Raw genomic sequence first — 21,161 nt, 5'->3', positions numbered from 1 at the left:
AATACTTGGAATAAATTTAATAAGAAATGCAGAAGACTTACATAAATAAAATTTAAGCAATACAGTAAGACACAAGATAAAACCTAAACAAATAAAAATAAATTAACTTATAAATGTAACAAGGACCCAATAAATAATATACTAGAAGGTTTTTATCTTTTCTTTTTTATATGTAGACAGCCTAATTCTAAAGTTCATATGGAAAAATAAGCAAATTATAATAGCTAGGAAACTAGGAAAAGTAAAGCAAAGAGGAGTGATTAGTCCTACCAGATATTAAAACATAAAGGCTCAATAATTCAAATGGTATTGGTTTGGTATTTAGACTAAAGGTACAGGAGAGAAAGTCAAGAAATACACTGAAATATATATGGGAATTTAGATTACAATAAAGGTGTCATCTTAAATCAGTGTAGAAAAGATAAAATATTCGATAAATAGTTTGCCATATGGATTACATTTGGATCCAAGACTTAAATATTTTTAAAATGAAATAATAAAAATGCTAAAGGAAAACGTGAGAATTCCTTTAAAACTGGCATGAACAAAGGCCTTTCTCAGTCTAACTCAAGACCTAAAAGCCATAAAGAAAAAGATTTAAATATTCCACTAAATAAAAATAAAAACTTCTGTGCAGAAAAAAAAAACCCTGCAAAAAATAAAGCCATGAGCAAAGTCAAAAGATAAATGACAAACTAGAGAAATTATCTGCAACTCATATGACAGAAAGCTCCAATTTGTCTTAGTTTTGACAGGTTCCTATGTCAAATGCTGCACAGTGGATTGGCTTAAACTATAGGAAATTATTGGCTTACCATTTTGAGGCAAGGAGAAGTACAAAGTAAAGTCATGTGCAAGGCAATGCATTCTCTCCAAAGTCTGTAAAATTCTGGTGCCTATCTGCCAACAATCTTCTTTGTTCCTTGTTTCAAATCCCCCCACCCCCACCCCATGTGCCACACAGGCAACCTCCTCTCCTTTCTCTTCCGGGTCCCGACTTCCAGCTTTCTATTCACTTCCGGCTTCCGGCTTCTCCTGACTTCAGATTCCCTCACAGCAACTTCGTCGAAGTTTGGCTTCTTCGTACACCGCCACTTGACAATTAAACAATGGTAGCCAGTCAGTGAATATGTGTGGATAGTTATTTCCAGTGTCGCCAGCTATTGAGGGGTGAGTACAGCATAACTGCCAGGCCTCCCACCCTCCCCACCCCCATCCAATCTGCTGCTTTGCACCTGATAAATGTGAAATAAATCCTTATTTAAATAAAATTCACTAAATCTGCTTCTTGACTTATATATCAAGATCTCCACTGTATCTGTCACATTAAGATGGAAACCTTGTGATTCTAAAATCTTGCATTTTGATAATCAAAGAGTGACTAAATTTTATTAAGAAAAGGGTTTATTTTATTACCTGCCATCACTGCTTCTTCTCCTCACTACACCATAGTTAAGGAACTCAGAAGCAGGCTCTTTCACCACAGAAAAAGTTATTCAAGTGAGGGAGTGGGAATGAGCAGTCATTCACCTTTGGCACCACCATAGCAGCTCATTCAGCTTTTGTACCAATTCCTAAACACCCTTCTCTCCTGGGCCCTGGGAGTGGGGTTGGAAAATTGATGATTTCTCTAAGTGTAAGGCTCAGGGTCCAAGACCCTCTTCAGCCCCTATGCAGCACTTAGAAAATAAACCCATCCATCTCCCCTACCCAAAGAGATACCTTCAACTCACATTACTTCCTAGAGGAATAGTGAATGCCACAGAATGGATTAGTCTGAGAAGTAATAACTGCATCCCTAAAGGCTGCTGTTAGCCATCTCATTCACCCACCTTCAGTAGCTATGGATCAGCCCCTCAGAAGCAATTCCTGCCATCAAAGCAATGCATGCAGACGACTCTGTGTAGCTCCAACGTGCCTGCTCTAACAAACAAAACACTAGAATCAATTCAATCATGTTCCAGTTGTGGTGATTTATTCTGATCCAGCAGATCTAAGACTGAATTTTCTCCCATGCAAATAGAGGAATTTAATCTGACTGATGTCCAACATCTCTTCCAGTGGAAAAATGTATTCTCTTGCTGAGCTTTCCTATGTCCAAAAGCCACGGTATTTGCAAAACAGCAGTTTTCAGGTTCGAGGGAAAGCTTATGGCCATGAAACTGGTTGACACATAGAAGGATCCAGGTGATAAGGGGCCATTTCTCCCAAAAAAATCTCAGGCAAGTCCCTCTAAGCAACAATTCAGCTCACTTAGTGGGGCCATAATTGGCACCTTTCATGCCCTTTGTTGTGCACCAAGGTCACCAACTGGTTAAATTCCCAAACCATCTTCTCCTATACATAGCAAACTATGGTAGCCAAGCTCCTCCTCTCTGGACAGTATTCACCAGCAGTCACTGAATGCTCTTTCAAAAAGCATGAAGACTACAAACCAGACCCAGTATCTTGAGTTTGTGCTACATAAGGAGACACTGTCAGCCCCTCCAGGGTGCCTGAATCACACCAGTCTTCATACATATTCCAAGGTTAGGGAAGAAAATGTGAGAATCCCACTGGGCTAACTGGGCATGTGCTAGTCCACGTCCATTATTTTCTCCATTTGCTGGTCATCTCCTACATTACTAGACTATTTCCCCTGTGCTTCCCAGTAGAGCCTGCCCTTCTCCTCCTGCGCTGTGGAAAGGGTCTCTTGGGGCCCCTGTGTTCTATGCAAAAGGAAAGTGATATTGACCTAAACCACTGAGCATCCCTAACCATTCCCTCCCTCCCTACCCCATACAAAGGCCTGGGAAATAAGAAAGCTTTAGAACAAAGGCAGGTGGGGAAAACGAAGTGCCTTGGTTCCCACCTCAGTGTACCTGCTCCAGGGTCCCTCCCACCTACTCTCCACACCCTCTCCTCCGACAGGACTGCCTCGCAGCAAATTCCTCCATGAAACTCCTACCAAGTTGTTAGGAGCCACCCAACCTGCAATACAGGTGCCAGCTTGGAATGAAGATCTAAGAGATGTTCTCAAAGCAAGATAAAGGAGACAAATACTAATCGTGCCTGCACTGTATGAATTTGTGTTTATTTTACCCGTCTCTAGTCTTGTTTCCCCAACCCCTTAGCAGACGTTTTGAGATTGTCATTAAGTTTATTGTGATCAGACAACCTGTCTGATAGCACAGGCACCATGTTGCTGACCTCGCCAATGACTGAAACAACCCAGCTAAAATTTATCATCAACTCCATGCTCCCAGCAACAGCCATCCATCCAGTTCAGTCAAAGATTTGTTTCCTTGGTATAAGAACACAATCTTTACATGACCATTATTTTATCATACTCAGTTGCATGTAAACAATTCTGGAGTTCTAAAACAAATGCAGAAAGTACACTAAAGATTATTTTAAAGAAAAAGCATGCATCTATTGAAATTCAGTTTCTCAGCTTAAATGCATCTCAGCTCCTCTGATGCTCTCTAATATCTGAAACCGTTCTCCAGGATTCTGGACATTTCTACATTCAACTTCCTCTTGAAAATCATTGTCTTTGAATTTTGTATGCGAGACCACCCTCCAGGGAGATGGTTAAGAACTCTTCAGCATTCTATTCAGCTTGGGAAAGAGAAAAGTTATATACTTAGTAAAGTTCCTTAGCATGAAAAATAATGGGATCCCCTTTGCTTTATATTTTACATAATTCTGCTCACGCCAAGAAATCATCATCTCTTACAGACTCTATGGACCGTTCAGCGCTTATTGGGAACCCTGAATGTGCCACAGAAATATAAACACAGCGAAGCGCTGTGGGAATATAAAGAAAAGAGACAATCCTGTAGGGGGAGGCGGGTGGGGGAAAGAGGTGCGGGACATGGATATGCAACAAATAACAAAAATGAAAAGCAGCATGTAATCAGTGCCTTTGCAGAATTTCAAGCAAGGGGTCCCATGAAATGGGCCGTTGTATTCACTTTGGCAAACATATGAGCAAACTACTTGAAGAAAGTAACATCTGTACTAAATTTGGAAAGAGCTGTAGAACTTTACTCAGCAGAAAATGAGGAAAGTGTGCTGCCATTTGAGAGACTACTATAAGCAGAGGCCGAAAGGTGTGAAAGGCCGTGACTTTTTTGAAAAATACTGAATAATCAATTGCAGCTACGGTAGAGTCCCTCAGCTAAGTATATATTAAGAATCACATAGGGGGTTTATTTAAAATGCAAATTGTCTGGCATGATTGCCAGATATTCCGATTCAGAAAGTCTGGGATAGACTGCATTTCATAGGCATCGCAGATGGTTCTGGTGCAGGTGGTCCAAGATGACACTGTGAGAAGTTCTTCCTGGGGCACAGGCCATGTGGAGGTGAGCAATGACAAACAAGAGGAAAGGATGGGACCAGGTCAGAGAGAGCCTGGAATACCATGCTAAAGAGATTAGACTTTATTCTATCAGCAATAGACAGTCATTCTGTGTTTTAAGTGTCCTCTGCTGCTTGAAAAGTTTAAAATGTTCCAGCCTCTCTGAAAAAGTGCAGTATTTAGAAGAATACACATCCTGTAGGAAGTTACTATAGAAATCATAACTAATTGACTTAATTTTATAAAATATTTTGATATAGAGCCAGTAGTTGAAACCATAAACAAGGATGAATTAGGATGACTGTTAAGGAAATCCTAACTGAAAAGGGGCACAAGGCACTGGCTATAGGATCATTGTGGCTATGCCCTTTCTCTTCTAATTTGCTTTAAGGAATAAAGGAAACAAGTGGTGGACACCAGAATATGGGCCAAATTTTGTCTTTTTTTTTCTTTTAGCAGTGCAAAGAGACCATAAGAGGTGCATTCTATTAGTATGAGAAGCTTAGATAGAAATTTCTCAAACTTGACTCTGCATTAGGGTACTCTAGAAGCACCTTTAAACTACAGATGTCCTTCTAGAGCATCAGTTCTCAACCTTTTGTGGTCTCAGGACTTTTTATTCTCATAAATTATTGAGGACCCCAAATAGTTATTAGTGTGGGTTATATCTGCATTTGTTTATTATATTTTTAATTTTTATTCTAATTTCTAATTATTACACTAGAAACAAAAAGTAATAATTTTTGGACGGCATTGGTTTGAAGAAGACTTTCAGCATTGCCCTGGCGGAGTGGAAACAGAACCTCTAGTTGGAGATATGTGTAACACACCAACCTTCTGTGACCTGGAAAAGCTGCCAAAGAAGTCTTCAACAAAGCATATCAGTTTGGCTTAGTCAAAATAGACCTGAAAAACCAAGTCTTGTAGTGGAATGGAGTTTCCTACTTCTGGTTATGCTTAACACTGATACAGGGAAAGTGTTAGGCAACCTAGAGACCAAATATGAAATATGTAACTATGCACTTGCATTATCCCAAAAGTGGAACACAGATAATACTCTTGGGACAGAAATCTTTTTTTGGAGAATCAGTTGGCTGAAGGGTTGAAAGTGACTCTTGATACCATATTTGTACTGAACACAGGAATGAAAGAGTGGGATTAAAGGCCGCCTATAAATGGGATTGTTTCAGTTTGGGTAGTAATGTTTATATAGATTTTTTGGGCCAACCATACATGGCTGGGCTGTATTGGCCCTTGACGGTTGGCTTGCCAGCTATCATAACCAAATCCAAACTGTCACAGAATAATTTCACCCATGGATACAAAGCTGCAGACTTCTAGCTGTACACTCATGTGAATTTAGGGGCTCTGTCTACCAGAAAGTTAATGAGAAGATTGATGCTTCAGTAAATCTTGCTGGGACAGCTGACTAACATTTTTGGCATTGCTGTTAAGTACAAGCTGCATTGTAGATTTTCTTCATCTGCTAAAGTAAATAACACCAACCTAATTGGACTTGTTTATGCTCAGACCCTTTGACCAGGAGTCAAACTGTTCCCTTCAGTTTTAATTGTTGGAAAGAACTTCAACGCAGGAGGTCACAAGCTTAGGTTGGGATTTGAACTAGAGGCTTAATATGATTTTAAGTAAAGTATCGGTTTTGTCCCTGGAGATGAAGAGAAGTAAACCTACTGCTTTGGCTTTAAAATTCCTCTGTGAAATTCCTAAAGTGTGAACTTTTTATTCTTCCAAAGAATTGTAATCCTCTCTACACTGAAGTCTAGAGGTTGCAAGTCCATCCTAAGTGAGGTACTTAAAGACATGCATGGAAGTTGTCACGTTTGTGCCACATTTCAGTTCAGTTCCTCAGTAGTACTTTAAATGTGTTCATCAGTGACAATGTATGTCATGTTACAGAAGAAATGACCCATTCCTCTAGTTTGCACATTATGTTCTGTATGTCCTACACCACTTTTTTTTTTTTTTTTTTACCTTTTAATATGTTGGTCCCTGTGCTGTAGTGCAATCTTTGGTTTTGCATCAGAGTAAAATAAATCCATCGCATTTGGAACATAAAAAGCTAATAATTTTTAAAACATTTATTTATTAATTTAAAATAAACCTGTCACATATTAACATAGGTAATATTTTTATAAAAATAACTTTATTTTTCAAATCAACAAGTTTTAATGAGAAGAGCTGCACCGTGTAACATTTTTGCAAATCTCCTTAATGCCAGGCTTTGTAGAAACAGCTGGATTCTCATATCTGCTTCTTCATTTAATCTATCAAGATATTACAAATCATGTAGTCTCTAAAAAAAACTCTTCTATGTATTCATAAAAGTCTGAATAGAAGGCAAATAATACTTTTATTAAGAAAGTCGAATTTTGATGAACCTATCTCAGGGACCCCTGGGATTTCCAGCACACCCTTTGAGAACCACTGTTCTCTAGATTCCATTGGTCTGAACTGGGATCAGGACATTTTATGCCCAGCCGGTTTGAAGATTACTAGAAGCCCTGAAATGCCAAGTGTTGTAAAAACCCAGAGCAACTGGGAAGGTGTCCAAGAACTAAATCTATGTAGGACTGGAACAGAGAACCAAAATTAGGTTTATTAGCAACTGGGGGTAGTTGAAGAAGAATGAGAGAAATGTCAAAAGTACCTGAAATTCAGCTTCTTTAAATTTTACTCTAGAGAAGTCCACAACCTTGCTATAAAGACCATGTTAAAAAATCAGGACGTTTGTTTGAAAATGTAGCTATCTGGAGCATACTCCCAAAGATTCTGAAGTAGTGAGAATGGAGCGGGGACTGGGCAGAGGTATTTTTAACCACTTCACAGGCGATTCTGCCAGGTTTAGGAACCTCTGCTGTAAATCCTATATTTATGTTATGTATATAATAAAAAGGTGATCAATTGTATTAAAATGACAACCATTTAAATTCTATTCCAAAATAAAAAACATTTTCCTAGAACTTCACCTCCACCTGAGAGATGGTCACCTTTTAAAACCCATGTACCCATAATCTGTTACAGGCATAGCACATCCTGGGAAATAGAGGCTTCTTCATGCATACTGTTTTTTTAAAAAAAAATCTAACTCTAAATTAAAGGGATGGAACTTGTCACTGCTGTTCATAAAGTAAATAATGGAGTCCTTGTTTTCATAATAAACTTTTAGGATAGTTTGCTCCTAATAGAAACTCATTGTTACCGAATAAAAATCTTCTTAGGGTGGAAAAAAGTACCTTCATACATAGTCTACATTGAGGATGCAAATTGTAGAGAAACAGACACCAAAGGATTTGCATTTAATCAAATCTAAGGCAAGTCATTTCAGAAGCATCACCACTGTGCACAGAAGCCTTTCCCATCGGGATCAGATCAAGACTTTCCAGGATTCCAGGGTCTGTTTCCGCTTACCAAGAGGGTACACCATTTGCCAGAAATCCTGCATTGCTGTTAGGAAGGAAACTTACCAGAGAAATCCAGAATGGAAAGTGGTAAGTTAATGTCAGTTACTTTTTTAAAAAATTAATAATCTTAATATTTATTTTTGAGATCACAGAGTCATAACATAAAATAAAGGAAAAGAAGAAATAACTCTAGCTAAAATACACAGAAATATTAAAACAGTCCAGAGACCAAACTGTCTTGAATTCTTGGTAACATGTTTTTCATTCTAGTCATATTTAATTACTAGCTGCTTGATTTATTTTTGCTGCATATGGGTAGTTATTTATTCTGAGAGATCAATTCACTTAAACATTTTCATCAAATGAGAGCTTGAATAGTAAGTATTCTTTTGCAGTACAGTGAAATATTATTTTAATTGTAAAAGTTTCAGGTAAGTCCTCAACAATAAAGTACAGAAGAATCCACATTTACGTAGAACTTGAAGTGTCTTTTATTCATGCATCTTGCTTTAAGCTCTTAAGGCTAAGGATGAAAAAACTTCCATTTATAGATGTTAAGGAAGAGTCTGAATTGTTATTTCATGAATTCAAACTGCATGTTGATCTTTCTGAGTTTGGTCATCCTGAAGATACAAATGTTAGTGTCGACGGAGAATAAAATCCACCCATTCAGTTGAGTTTTAAAAGTCAGCATTTTAAATGTTAATAACCACAGAAAAAAATACCTCAAAATGTCTCATGAGGTATCTGGAAAGGAAAAGTAATATTTTTTTAAGTGCCACAGATCTTCAAGTTTGAGTTCAAAAGATAAAAAGTTACTGTGCCCACAAGAGCATCTGTCTTCCGTATTGGCTGAAATATCAAATTGATTTTTGACGGTAGCTCTAAGTAGAAAACTTTTGGATCCACCTGTGTGGTTTTGCAGGTCCAGGGGTGAGGACAGGTATTGGGGAAAAGGTGTGACTACCTATGGATTGGCCAAATCGAGGCTTCTACAAAATATTAAAATACGCTAACTAATTTGGCCTCATATCTTTGAAAGTTTAAAAATCGCTGTCTTTATTTCAAGCTGAAGATTTCACAAGTATTAAATATGGTCTCCTGCTTAATTAATATTTTGAACATTTCAAGAGTGATTGTTGAATTTGAAAGTCAATACATTGCCTCTCCTTGTATTCTCCAGGAGGTTTCCCACAATAAACTAATAGGGCATCATCTCCCTAGATCAGAAGTGGAACCTCAAATGCTGAGCGCTTAATGGGTGTAGTGCTCACGTGCTGTTTTCCTGGGTGGGTAACTCTGCTCTGCCCTGTGACTCGGACCCTCAGGGAGTCAGGCTGAGCTGGAACTGCAGAATCAGGCGAGTGGTGCACACAGCCCTGGGGCTCACACGGACATCTAGGACGTCATTTTTGGCACTTCCCTGACAGGCAGGGAAATGGAACAAACGCAGAAGTCGTCCTCTAATAATCTATCATTCAGGATGTGTATTCTGCTCAGTCTAGAGTGAGAGTGTGCCTACATTCCAGTATCATGTGGGACTATGATTCAGAAAGATATTTTCTGTTATCTTAATTTTGCCATCGTCTGGTTGTGTCATTCAAAATAGAAATTGTTCTTTTCTAAAGTTACAGGATTTTTTTTTCCTTTTTTAACTTTGAACTATCTCTCTAAGACCAGATTTCCTTACCTTAAGTAACAAATGCCTGCTTATGGACTCTAAAATTTAAAAGCAAGAAAATATATTCCAGAGAATGTCATCAAAAATAATAAAATAAGGTGCTTAAAAAACATAAATGTATTTGATATTTAAAAACTAAAAACAACTTAGGAATCACGTTTTTTAAACTCAGTCAATTTCAGAATATATGAGTTGGATTTGTTGGAGAAAAAGCTTAATTTTCTAAAACAATATTAAAGCAACAGCACCGTTAAATCTGCTATGGCCCAAATTCTTCATTAAAGTAGACAGAAATGAGGAAGAATATGACCGAGACAATTTGCTGCATATACATGATCACAATACTACAGTGCAAAAAAAAAAACTTTCCAAATTCTAAAGGATAATTCATTCCTATTGATAAATTTGCTGTGCCTTCTCCCCGGACACACATGCCTTTGTTTTCTCAACAACTGCTCTGAATGCAAGTTTGTATCTAGCGTATTTGAATAAAACCTCTTAAGCATCTCCCGGTTTATACAGGTGTGGGTTCTTTAAATAGACACAATGCACAGGGGAAAAAATGTTTTAAAATAGGAGCATTTGCAACATTTTTTAAATCCTAAATATCAATCCTGGTGAAAAAGGAGAGTGGAGTAATTTGAAGAACTTAGAAAATTCTCAAAAACAAGAATAGTCCAGGTGATATTTTAAAGAATTTGCACTAGGTTTCACTGTTTGGTTAATATTTATTTTAACTCACTTTTCGTACTGTTCTAAAATGTAGGTATTTACAGTCCTGTAGCCTCCTTTAGAATGGGCTTGTCCCCACTGTGTCTGTTTTCCAAAAATCCATTCTCTCATGAAGTCCCAGTGAAAGACTTACATTCCCACCTCTTATGAAACTGCACTTCCCCATGTTCTAAAGATCTTCGTATGTTCAAACCTTTCTGAGCTTTCGTTCTCCTCAACTTCAGTAAGGCATTTCATCTACTCAACAAATATTTATTGAGCAACTACTAGGTACCAGCTACGTGTTGCCATTAATCATCCCTCTTTTTCTACCACACTCCCTTTCTTTCATTTTCCTGGTATATCCCTACATTTCTGACCCCTCCTGTCTTCCCCCCTGGTCTTCTGTGGCCCCTTCCCCTACACATCACAACTGCACCCAATTCCCAAAACTCAGTGTTTGAATTTCTACTCTTCTCTTGCTGCAAAGTCAACCTTGGAGACCTAACTTATTTTCATAACTTTTGTCGTGGTGTTAAAGCTGTTTCTTAGATGTACAGTTCTAAGTCCAGTCAAATTCTTGTCCATACTCAAGAATTTTTACTTGAGTGTGCCACCACAGTCTCAAATTCAGCATATTCAAACTTAACTCCTCTTTCTCCATTGAAATGTACTCACTTCCTTGCATGCTTGATTTCTCTTCTTAATCGTCACATTCTTTTTTAGTGTATGTGTATGTCTGTGTATGTGTGTGTTTCTTTGAAAGGCCTCTTGAATCTGTCCTTGTCATTTCCACTATTTCAGGCTAGCCTGTTTTAACCATTCTCTTTCTCTCTGCTTCCACATATGCTATCCTTCCTAGGATCTACTCTCAAACCAATCTTCCAAAGTTGTTCTTCTGTCACAGCACTACATGTTCAAAAATGTTTGGTGGTTTTCATCACAAAAAGTATACATTTTTACAGCTGATTTTCAAGACCTTCAATATTTCCAGCACCCTCAACTAATAAAACAAAAGATGCTTTCAACAAATATTTATTAAGCACCTACTATGTGCCAGGCAATGGCATTTGGGATGCATAAATGAGTTAAAATAGTCAAAGTTCCCTACCCATGTGAAGCTTACATTCTAGCAAGGGGCAGACAAATAATAAACTTAATAAAAGTAAAGAATATAGTATATTAGAAGGTGACAAGTGCTACAGAGGTAGAAAAAGTAGAACAGGTTAAGAGGGATTGGGAGTATCCCATGGGGAAGGTTGTGATTTTAAATATGTTCTCATGGAGAAGATGACATTTGATCCAAGGCTTGAAGAAGACAGGGGCATTTAGCCTGTGGATAACTGGAAGAAGAATATTCGAGATAGTCAGCACAAAGGTCCTAAGGCAGAAGTGTGCTTGGTGTGCTTCAGGAACTGGCTATAGTGCAGTGAGCATGAGGGAGAGGGTTAGGAGGCAAGATCAGAGGTATCAGGGAACAAGATCATGTAGGACTATTGTAAGGACTTTGGTTTTTACTCAGAGTGAAATGGGGTGCCTTATAAGGTTTTGAGCAGGGGAGTGACATGATTAGACTTTCTTTTTTAAAGGATCACTCTGACTACCCTGTTGAGAATGGACTTGAGGGGGAGTGTAGGAGAGAGGTGTCAAGGATGGAGGCAGGAAGACCAATTAGAAGATAGGTGTAATCTACATGTAGTAACAGTAATCTACATGAAAAATAAGAGACTGAACCTGATGGTAACAATGGAGGTGGGTAAAAGTCAGCAGATGCTGCATCTATCTTACAGGTAGCCCCATCAGGAATTACTGAAGGATTGGAATGTGAAGTGTGAAAGAAAGATAACTCTATAGCTTTGGACTCAAGCAACTAAGGATGGAATGGCCATCGACTGAGTTAAAAAATGTTTCAGGTAAAGCAGCTATTGAAGGGAATAATGGAGTTCAGTTTTGGACATGTGAAATCAAAGATGTCTATCAGGTATATCCAAGTCTAAAGTCTGGGACAGATCACAGCTGGGGATATCCATTTAAAATTCATTTAACATGCAGATGTTATTTAAATCCACTAACTCCAATTACACTAGTTCCTTTCCCTTCCAGCAGCCTTGCTCCTTCCCGCCTCTTTGCTTTTGATCTTGGCATGCCTGCCATCTACATAATATTTCTCTCTCCTCCTGACAAATCCATATCTTAAGTCCCATACCTTCACACAAAGCTTCCACCAACAATTTCAAAGTGTACTCTTTCTCCTCCCCTACTGTTTCCACGTGAATGTCTTTTTTCTCTCACTAAGAGAGAATCTCTTTGAGGACATCTGCAATGTATTTTTTAACTTATTTTGCCTCCCTATGGCATATGGCCCCATATTTTGCACTAAGTCAGCTGGTACCTAAGTTTATTTTATGATAAAACTTCAGAAGTTTTGACCTAGTGATTTGTCATCTTGTAAACTTTATTCCTCTATTAATCACTGTGTGGTTATTTGTTAAACTTATTTAGAATGGGTAAATTTCCCCTAGGCTCTTCAGTATAGACATAGAGCATAAATTGGCAATTCAAATCAAAATCACCAATTACTTCAGAAAAAAGTAAAGTCAAGACTGTTTGCAGATTCACTAAGAATCCAGCCTGGACTCCATCAACTTCCACCCTCTCCCCCTTTGCAAAACTAAATCCACATCTGCCAAATGTTCCCCTGCCTGCTCAGCCAGGACTTCCTAGGCCAGAGTCGGTCCCCATCGCTACAGTAACCTTATAAAAGCCTTACCCTGTATGTATATAGCAATGGTACCCAACCTTTAGCATTATCAGAATCACCTATAGGGCTTGTTAAATCACAGATTTCTGGGCCTCACCCCTGGAGTTTCTGATTCAGTAGGTCTAGAGCAGGTGGATGTTGATACTGTAGGTCCACGCTTTGGGGACCACACTTTGAGGATCACTGCTGTGTATTCTCATTTTGACTTGCCTGTCTGCCTTTAATCCCTGCCTTGTTCTGGCTTGAGTCAACTCCAGGCTTCTCAATGCTGACTACAGTTAGTCACTGGCCATACCACCTTCAGTCTCATTACTGAATGGCTAACTCATACCCTTGATCCCAATTTCTGTCTTCCTCTTTTACAGCCTGGTCCCATCAATCATCTTCACCTTTCCTTCTAAACCATCCCTCTCTGTGGTTCAAAATCCTCAAGGTTCTCCCACCCGTAAATACATAAATAGTTATAAAAGCATAAACAAACCCTTCCTTCACCCTATATTTATTTCATTTTCTTCCAATGTCTTGCTTCCCTTTCTCATTCAAACTTCAAGAAGTAGTCTCCCCTGCCTGTCTACACTCCCCCCCTTGTCATTATCTGATGTAGCCACCCCACCCCATACTTCTGAAATTGCTCTACTAAGATCTGTACCAACCACTTAAAGGAGAGCAATGGATGCTCTTCTGTCCTTGTCTCCTGAACCCTTCAGCTACATCTAATACTCTCTTTTATGCTTCTTTCCTAAGGTCTTCCCTGAATTGTAAGATGTTTTATTCCCCCAGTTTTCCTAGTTTCTCTCTAACCACTCCTTTCAGGTATCCTCAATGGGATTCTCTCTTCCTCTGACAACGCTTCAAATGTAAATGTTCCCAGGCTTTCATCTTTAACCATTTAGCCAAGAGCTTCCCAACCAGTGTGGCAGGAATTGGCATTAGATGTGTTCCCAAGATAATGATCTTCTCAGCCCTTGGAAATAGTCTGATCTGCTTATCCCAGTGTTCCAGACACATAGTATTGTATTCTACATGTGCTATAATGTGATTCCATCCTCCAAACACTTTCCCAAGGTATTCCACCCTCTTTCCTGGTTCCAGTAAGATCAAGATCATGATGGCTGCAAAATTTATGTAGCCAGACCAATCCCAAGATGGGAACTTGAGATTCACGTTTGAATCTTCCCTCTCCTTCACCTCCCACATCTAAGTAATTTTCAAATCTCTCTGTTCCTTGTGCTTCCATCTATCGCTACTCAGACTCCATTATCTCTTGCCTGAATTACTCTAGAATCCTATGAACTAATCTCCATGTGACTTTGTTATTCCCATATCCACCCTCCACACAGCTGCCACAGAAGCCCATATAAAATGCAAATCTATCCACACCACTCCCTTACTTAAAACCTCCAAAGGTTCATTGCTAACAGGATCAAGTCCAAACTCCTTCTGCTCATAAGAACCTTCATGATTAACCCCTGCTCTTTTCTGCAGGCTCACCTCGTGCCACTTCTCCTCTCACACACCTCTTTCTGTTTTTGTCTCCAGGCATTTGCTCAAGCTGTTCTCCATTTCTGAATGTTCTTCATTTTGCCATCACCACACACCCCTTACGTCTTCCATTAAGCCTTGGCTTAGGTATCACCTTGCCTTCCCGACTCCTTCTCCACCCCCCACAAGGAGGTGCCCCCATTCTTTGTTTCTCTGAATATCCTAAACATATTTAGGTCATCGAATTTACCACTTTTGCATTATAATCATTTTTTAAGGATTTCTCTCATCCACTAGATAACATGTTCTTTTGTATCCGCAGTGACTGGCACATAGAAAGTATTCAATAACTAATTGATGAATAAATATAGTCTTAGGCTTTTCCAAAAAATAAGGCAACACAATGCAGTTCTAGGAGTAACATTTGTAACAAACAGGGAAAACACTTTGGAACAAACATAAGGTCATTAAGTTTTCAATCTGAGGCTAATTTGAAAGGAGTACATTAAACCCATTTAATGAAAAAATATAATAGAGTAAATCCCGTCAAAATTTAAAGAAACATTCAGATACCTTTATTTGGCTGAAATCTGGTTGCATATGGTTTTTTTGAGTTACCTAATACATGTCTTGGATCCTAGATTTTTTTTTTACTCCATCTTATACAGGTATTTTATTCATTTTGTATAAAACTTAGTAGTTTTCAAAGCAGTTTCATATGCCTATCTAACTTTTCCTTATAAAACTCTGAAGTTAGCAAATGAAGAAAATGAGGCTGAGAGATTTTGGTTTTCCACTGTCGGTGGCTAATATATGACTGTGCAAATCCTAACTCCCAGGCCAGAAACCTCTTTTGTCCTAATACTTCCTCTGCCTCTGGCTTTGGTTTTGGTTTCTTCCTTCCTTCCTTTCTTTTTGTAATGCAATTTGACTCATAAACCAAATAGATCCTAGAACATCTACAAATTTAACCAGATTAGAGAATATTTTTGGTGATATGCCTAATAGACACATATTTTAGTGTATTCTGCCACATATACAAGATACTGAACTCAGTGCCAGCTAAAATTACTGGTAAGCCAGCAATGTCTCAACTAAAATGAACTGAAGCCATCCAACCTACTGCAGAACAACAGTTTTAGAGTTAGAAAATATCTTAGAATTCCTCTAGTTCAGCCAGTGCTTAAGTGTTTCCTACTATAGTCCAAATATAAAGGTTGTCCTTTCTTTGTTTGACCATCTTCATTGATAAGGAATTCACTGTCCCTAAAAGCAATACAATTTCAGAACCTTAGGGAAAAGCTTTCCTTTATTGTTGGTTGACTCTCTCTAATTTCCTCATAGTGAAAAATCACAGAATTTTCTAGTTAATGCTACAGTTTGACCACAGTCTGGAGTTCAGCTCTATTGTTACTGAACTGTTTAACTCTGACCTCAGTTTCTCCATCTATAAAATGGATTAAATGAAATAATGCATGTAAATTATCAGCATTGTAGTATCCTCAGTAAGTGCATGTGGTAAGTGCTCAATAAAATGTTAAGTGAATGAATAGCTCTTTTCTTATCCTTAACCTAATTTCAAAGCAGCTCTCACATTAAATCACTAAATTTTAGGGAGCAAATAAAAAAACTTATTTAGCGCAATAAACAGATAACGAAGTACTTTCTTCCGAAGAACATTATCTTAAAATAGTCCAGTTGACCTACTCGCTCACATCAGGTACAGATAGGATGGCGGAAGGAATCCTGTCACACTGTAACCTGAAACATGCAAATCTAACTTTGGCATCATGTAGTAAATAGTATTATTTCAAGCTTATCTTGTGATTAAAGTATAAATGGTAACTCTTGCTGAAGTAAACCGTGACAAGTCAGAGTAAAAAAAAAAGAGGGCACCAGGTTAGCAAAGAGTGAAAATTTTGTACCAAGAGGAATCATTGAAGGAGCAGGGATGCTTTGCTTGAAGCAAAAGAAATACTGTCTTCAAATGTTTGATAAAATGTTGTGTGGAAGATGGAAAATATTCAGTCTTAGTTTCCCAACAATGGGTTGGCTTCACAACAGGGATTTATTGTCTCATGGTTTCAGAGGCTAGAAGGTTTTTCCTTCTAGGGTTGACAGGATTCTGGCTGGTCTGCAGCCCTCGGGTTCCCTGACTTTCCCATCACATGATCTCCTCTCCTTCCTCCTCTGGGTTTCGGGCTTCTGGCTCTCCCATGTGGCTTTCTCTCCCTATGTCTAAATTATGTCTGTTTATAAAAGATTCCGTAAATCTGGATTAAGGTCCAACCTCATTCAGTTGGGCCACACCTTAACCAAAATAACATAATCAAGAGATCCTACTTACAATGGGTTTGCACCCAAAGGAATGCGAAAGAAAACCTAGAACATGTCTAAATTTGGGGTATTTATCTCAAGCCACCACAGATCCTTGCAGTGTGTTTTCTAAGGCAAAACTAGAATCAAGTGGAAATTACAAGGGATATCTTTAGACTGAAACTAAGAAAGAACCAAGAACTCTAGGATAACCAGACATAGGCTGCCTCTCAAGGAAGTAGGTTTCTTTCACTTAAGCAGAGCTTAGATAAGTTTCTATCAGGGACTGGGAGATAGTACTAAACACTGTCTATTAAAGCCGCTTCAAACTCAAGAATTCTATCATTCTAATGAGCAAATAGCATCACAATAATCATCCTTCGAAGACGTCCCTCAGGAGGTTGATCTCATTATTTCAACCACATCTGGTTGTTAACTAGTCCATTTGTTTAAGTCCCAGGAGACTGCAGCAAACGAGTGTATCAAGGTGTGAGAGTGAAGCACACAGTCAAGGATCTACTGGCCGAAAAACGATCCAGGCAGACAAATAATTCAAGATTTCATGTAAGTCCCAATTTAATACATTCTGAAGTGTCGAGGGATTTAAGTCCTCTATTAAGGTTAATTATCTCCACCAGCACCCCTTATCCACACGCCCGTCTCCCATCCCTCAGGGCTGATATTCTCAATAGCAAAGCCCTCCTTTAACTGTCACACGCCATATAATTACTTCTATTTTTCAGTATTCTCCTCGATGGGTAATCTTTCCCTTATAAGCAGGCCCTCTTAGTAGCTCCTCTTTCTCCCTTAGTGGTGCCAAGTTTGTGCTTTAATTACCACTCCTGTCTGTTGCTCCTCCTGCTGGTCTGTTTTTCACACTGATTCTCATGTCCTTTTGGAAGAGGTTTTTTTTAGTCTCTATTTGTCCGCTACTGATTGTCTGCCTTAGGAATGGAATTTGCTTTTCCTCACATAAACCATAGTCAATAAATGCTAGCTCACCGCCTGACTGAGGCCTGGGGGAATGGAAGGAATGGAAGCAGAGAGAGCCCTGCCACGAACCAGCCATGAGACCCTGGGCAAGTCACTTTTTTCTCTGGGCCCCACAAGAAGTGAGTTGATTGAGATTATCTCCACGTCCCTTCCAACTGTAAAAATGTCTGATTATTATTAGCATGTGACATATCTACCAAGTTATAAACAAGATTCCAAGAACTCTGTGATCTTGTTGGTTGGTTACTTTGGCCAATGGCAGTGACAGACTGACATGTCTTGTCTGTTTTATTTTCACCCTAATAATGATTAACAGAGGCTCAGTCAGTTGAAATAATGTCAACCTTCAGGCAGAGTTTATTCTAAACCAGATACAAAAAGAACTTAGAAAAATCCTCTCTGTAATATGCAAAATCAGAATTAAACAGTCCTTATAGGAGATGAGATACGTCCAAAGCCTCTATCTGCCATTTATGTCTTTATCAGTAGCTCCTGTCTGTGTGTAAAATATTTTAAGTAGTTGCACCTGGATCTCCAAAAGTGGTTCTAGAATGGAAATAGCATTTAGCTATCAAGATTAGTATATAACCACCTATTTCATTGATGACACAAATGTCAGGCATTTGTTAGGCATTTTCTGAGTACATGTCATAAAATCAGGTATCCAGGAACAAGTGAGGCACCCATGTACAGGACACAGTGAGGGGTCTGCAGGCTTGGGCCCTGGTTGCTCCCTCGGGTCTGTACCGGGCTCGACTCAAGGCAAGCTCCTCAGTCATATTTCAAGTGAAACAACTCCAGATTCAATTTCCTGCCATTCAAAATCACGTATCATGAACTTTTTGCCTTCCTTTCTTTTAAACTACCTCCCCTCTCCTACTTCAACAAATGCAGTTTAGCAAATACAGGGAAATCTCAATAACTGGCTCTTTGTTAACCCCTAGTGCCGTGTGTCTCGTAGTTTCAGCTCAGAGTCAACTGGAATGTGTGTTAAAATTTCAGAACAAACCTAGTTTCTTTGAGAGAGAGAGAACAGAAAGTCTTTTCTAAATGAAGCTCAGCTTTTAAGTGGTCTTAATATGGATTGCTTGGCTGCAACCACAGCTAATAGAGGAGAGAGCAAATGAATTGTGTGAAATTGGATGAAAGTTTCAAGTAAACTGTCAGTTGGGAAGATGAGTCAAACATAAGGATAATACCCACTGTTGAGGAGCAAACATTTTATCTGCCAAATAAGGCTGTGACTCCCTCCTTAGCATTCTGTATACAAATGATAAGGCAAATTTATAGAAAAAGACAGGAAGGTATATATCCAATTGGTAGATGTAAATACTTTTTTCCTTTAAAAAATCACCTATAACTTCTTGCTCAAGTTTGTAACCATCATATAGTGTATTTTCTCTATTTTTGATGTTTTCGTTTTTAAAAAGTATAATGATATAAACATAGTTAGTAATAAGCCATATTATCTGATTTAATTTTTAAATGTAGTTTCCTGGGCTCCATCCCATGACTATTAAGATAGAGTTACTTAGGCTGGGGCCAGAAAATGGTCATTTTTAACCAGCTTCTTGAGTGTTTCCTTTGCACATCACTGTTTGAGAACTTTGCCACAGAGAAAAGAGTCAGTGTCCATCCCTCACCCATCACAGATGAGATTAGCATCTCTACCCAGACAAGAACATCGTGAGCTAATGATATTGGCCCAGTGACTTTGTGTTATAGAGAAAGTGAGTACATGAAACATACAATACATGTAATAAATAGTCCATGCCATTAAGCACCAAACAACTTCGTGGAAAAGAAAAATACTTATATATTTTAAAAATATAAGATCATATAACCAAGCTCTAGATTGAATGCTAAAAATAAAAGACTAGGAAGCATAGCCATGAGATATTTAGGCTGTAATAATATTTAGATGTGGATGGTTTAAAGTATACTTCCTTGTGTATTATCTCATTTGATAGACACAGTAATCCTGGGAGATTGAGATTTATGTGATGTCCCATTTTACAGATTAAAATGCTGAGAACAGAAGAAGGGAAGTAATTGTTTCCACATTGCACTATTAATAAGCGGCAGCTGTTCTGACTCAACTCCATATTCCTTTTAATCCTGTGAACTGAAAAGGGAAAGATTGATGTGGACTGGAGTAGAATATTTTGATCCATGCAAACAAAGGAAGTCAAAACATAAGAAAATATACCATTTAAAAAGAATCTGTGACACTACAAAAGTGCAGACCAGCTCTAGCCATGTCAGTAATTCTCAGGCATCCACAGTATATGAGTATGAACTTGGCCTTAACTTCGTATTCCAATCTTGTTGCTCAGTGTCTGGATGCTAGTATCTTACTTTCATCTTCACTTCAGTGACTATTTAAATGCACAGAATCCAAAATGTGGCAGACACAGGAACATGGTTATTTGAACTTAGGCATCTTTAAGTAAATAGTCCGTGAATTGATTTTATTATCTGCCCACCATGTTTCAGTCTCAAGCCACTATTCTAGAATATCTGTGTATCTCAAGAAAGATATATTACTTAACCATCCACTTGAGAAAAGGGCCTATTTCTGTCCCTGTTTCAAATGCAGCCAAATGAGCAGAAAGCATGGAGAATCATATTATTGATGGTCACAGGTAGGGTTCTAGTTGCATGGGTAATACCATGTCCACATCCAGTTTTTCATATCAGTGCACTAGGCAATGAGTTTAATATCTTAGATAAGGTTTCAATAGGGAATCCATCCATGAGACATGTTCAGAATTTGCCAGTGACAATATGGATAGTGACCAAAGCCTAACTTGAGGAGAGTAGGTGCCCTGCCATGCAGTTTGGGCATCAACATAGACTAGAAAAAGGGCCCCCAAAAGTTTCCATGTTTAATCCCTACAACCTGTGACCCCTACCTTATAAATGGCAAAAGATGTGATTAAATTAATGATCTTGAAACGAGGGGTTGATTCTGAATTTTCTAGTTGCACCCTGAATGCAATCCCATGTGTCCTTAAAAGGGAGGCAGAGGGAGTTTTGAGAGAGAAATACAGAGGAGAAGACGCACAAAAGAGAATGAGGCAATGTGACCACATTGCAGAGATTGGAGTGATACAGCCACAAGCCAAGGCTGCTGGCAGCCACCTGAAGCTGGAAGAAGCAAGAAAGGATTCTCCCGTAGAGCCTCCAGAGAAGTATGGCCCTGCCTGAAGCTTAATTTCAAACTTCTGGCCTGCAGATCTGTGAAAGAATATATTAAGTTGTTTTAAGTCACCCAGTTTGTGGTAATTTGTTACAGCAGCCCTGGAAAACTTATACACATTTATTATGAACACAATGTCCCCTTGGATAAATAGCCCCATGGAAGTATCTGTTTGATGCTCAAATTACTGACCTTCAATTTGTGACCACACATTGATGTTTACTCAGGAGCATATTGATCTATCTTTA

The 21,161-nt window shown here is 38.6% G+C and overlaps 1 protein-coding gene and 1 pseudogene across 1 annotated transcript in view; both read left to right on the top strand.

Moving 5' to 3' along the window:
• The first annotated feature begins 1,009 nt into the window (after nucleotides 1-1,009).
• The window catches only part of POU2AF2 (POU class 2 homeobox associating factor 2), a 58,514-nt gene continuing 38,362 nt past the window's right edge, over nucleotides 1,010-21,161 (top strand). Inside the window, exons 1-3 of the mRNA XM_077113009.1 lie at nucleotides 1,010-1,170; nucleotides 7,585-7,854; nucleotides 17,173-17,282. Coding sequence (XP_076969124.1) covers nucleotides 7,845-7,854; nucleotides 17,173-17,282 — 120 coding nt within the window. The 5' untranslated portion in view covers nucleotides 1,010-1,170; nucleotides 7,585-7,844. The remainder of the gene's footprint in view (nucleotides 1,171-7,584; nucleotides 7,855-17,172; nucleotides 17,283-21,161) is intronic.
• LOC143643318 (non-selective voltage-gated ion channel VDAC3-like) lies at nucleotides 5,163-5,980 on the top strand (annotated as a pseudogene).

This window comes from Tamandua tetradactyla, chromosome 8, assembly GCF_023851605.1.
Source record: "Tamandua tetradactyla isolate mTamTet1 chromosome 8, mTamTet1.pri, whole genome shotgun sequence".
In the NCBI taxonomy this organism is placed as follows: domain Eukaryota; kingdom Metazoa; phylum Chordata; class Mammalia; order Pilosa; family Myrmecophagidae; genus Tamandua; species Tamandua tetradactyla.
The sequence above is the reverse complement of the archived record's forward strand: the minus strand, read 5'-3'. Positions and strand labels throughout refer to the sequence as shown.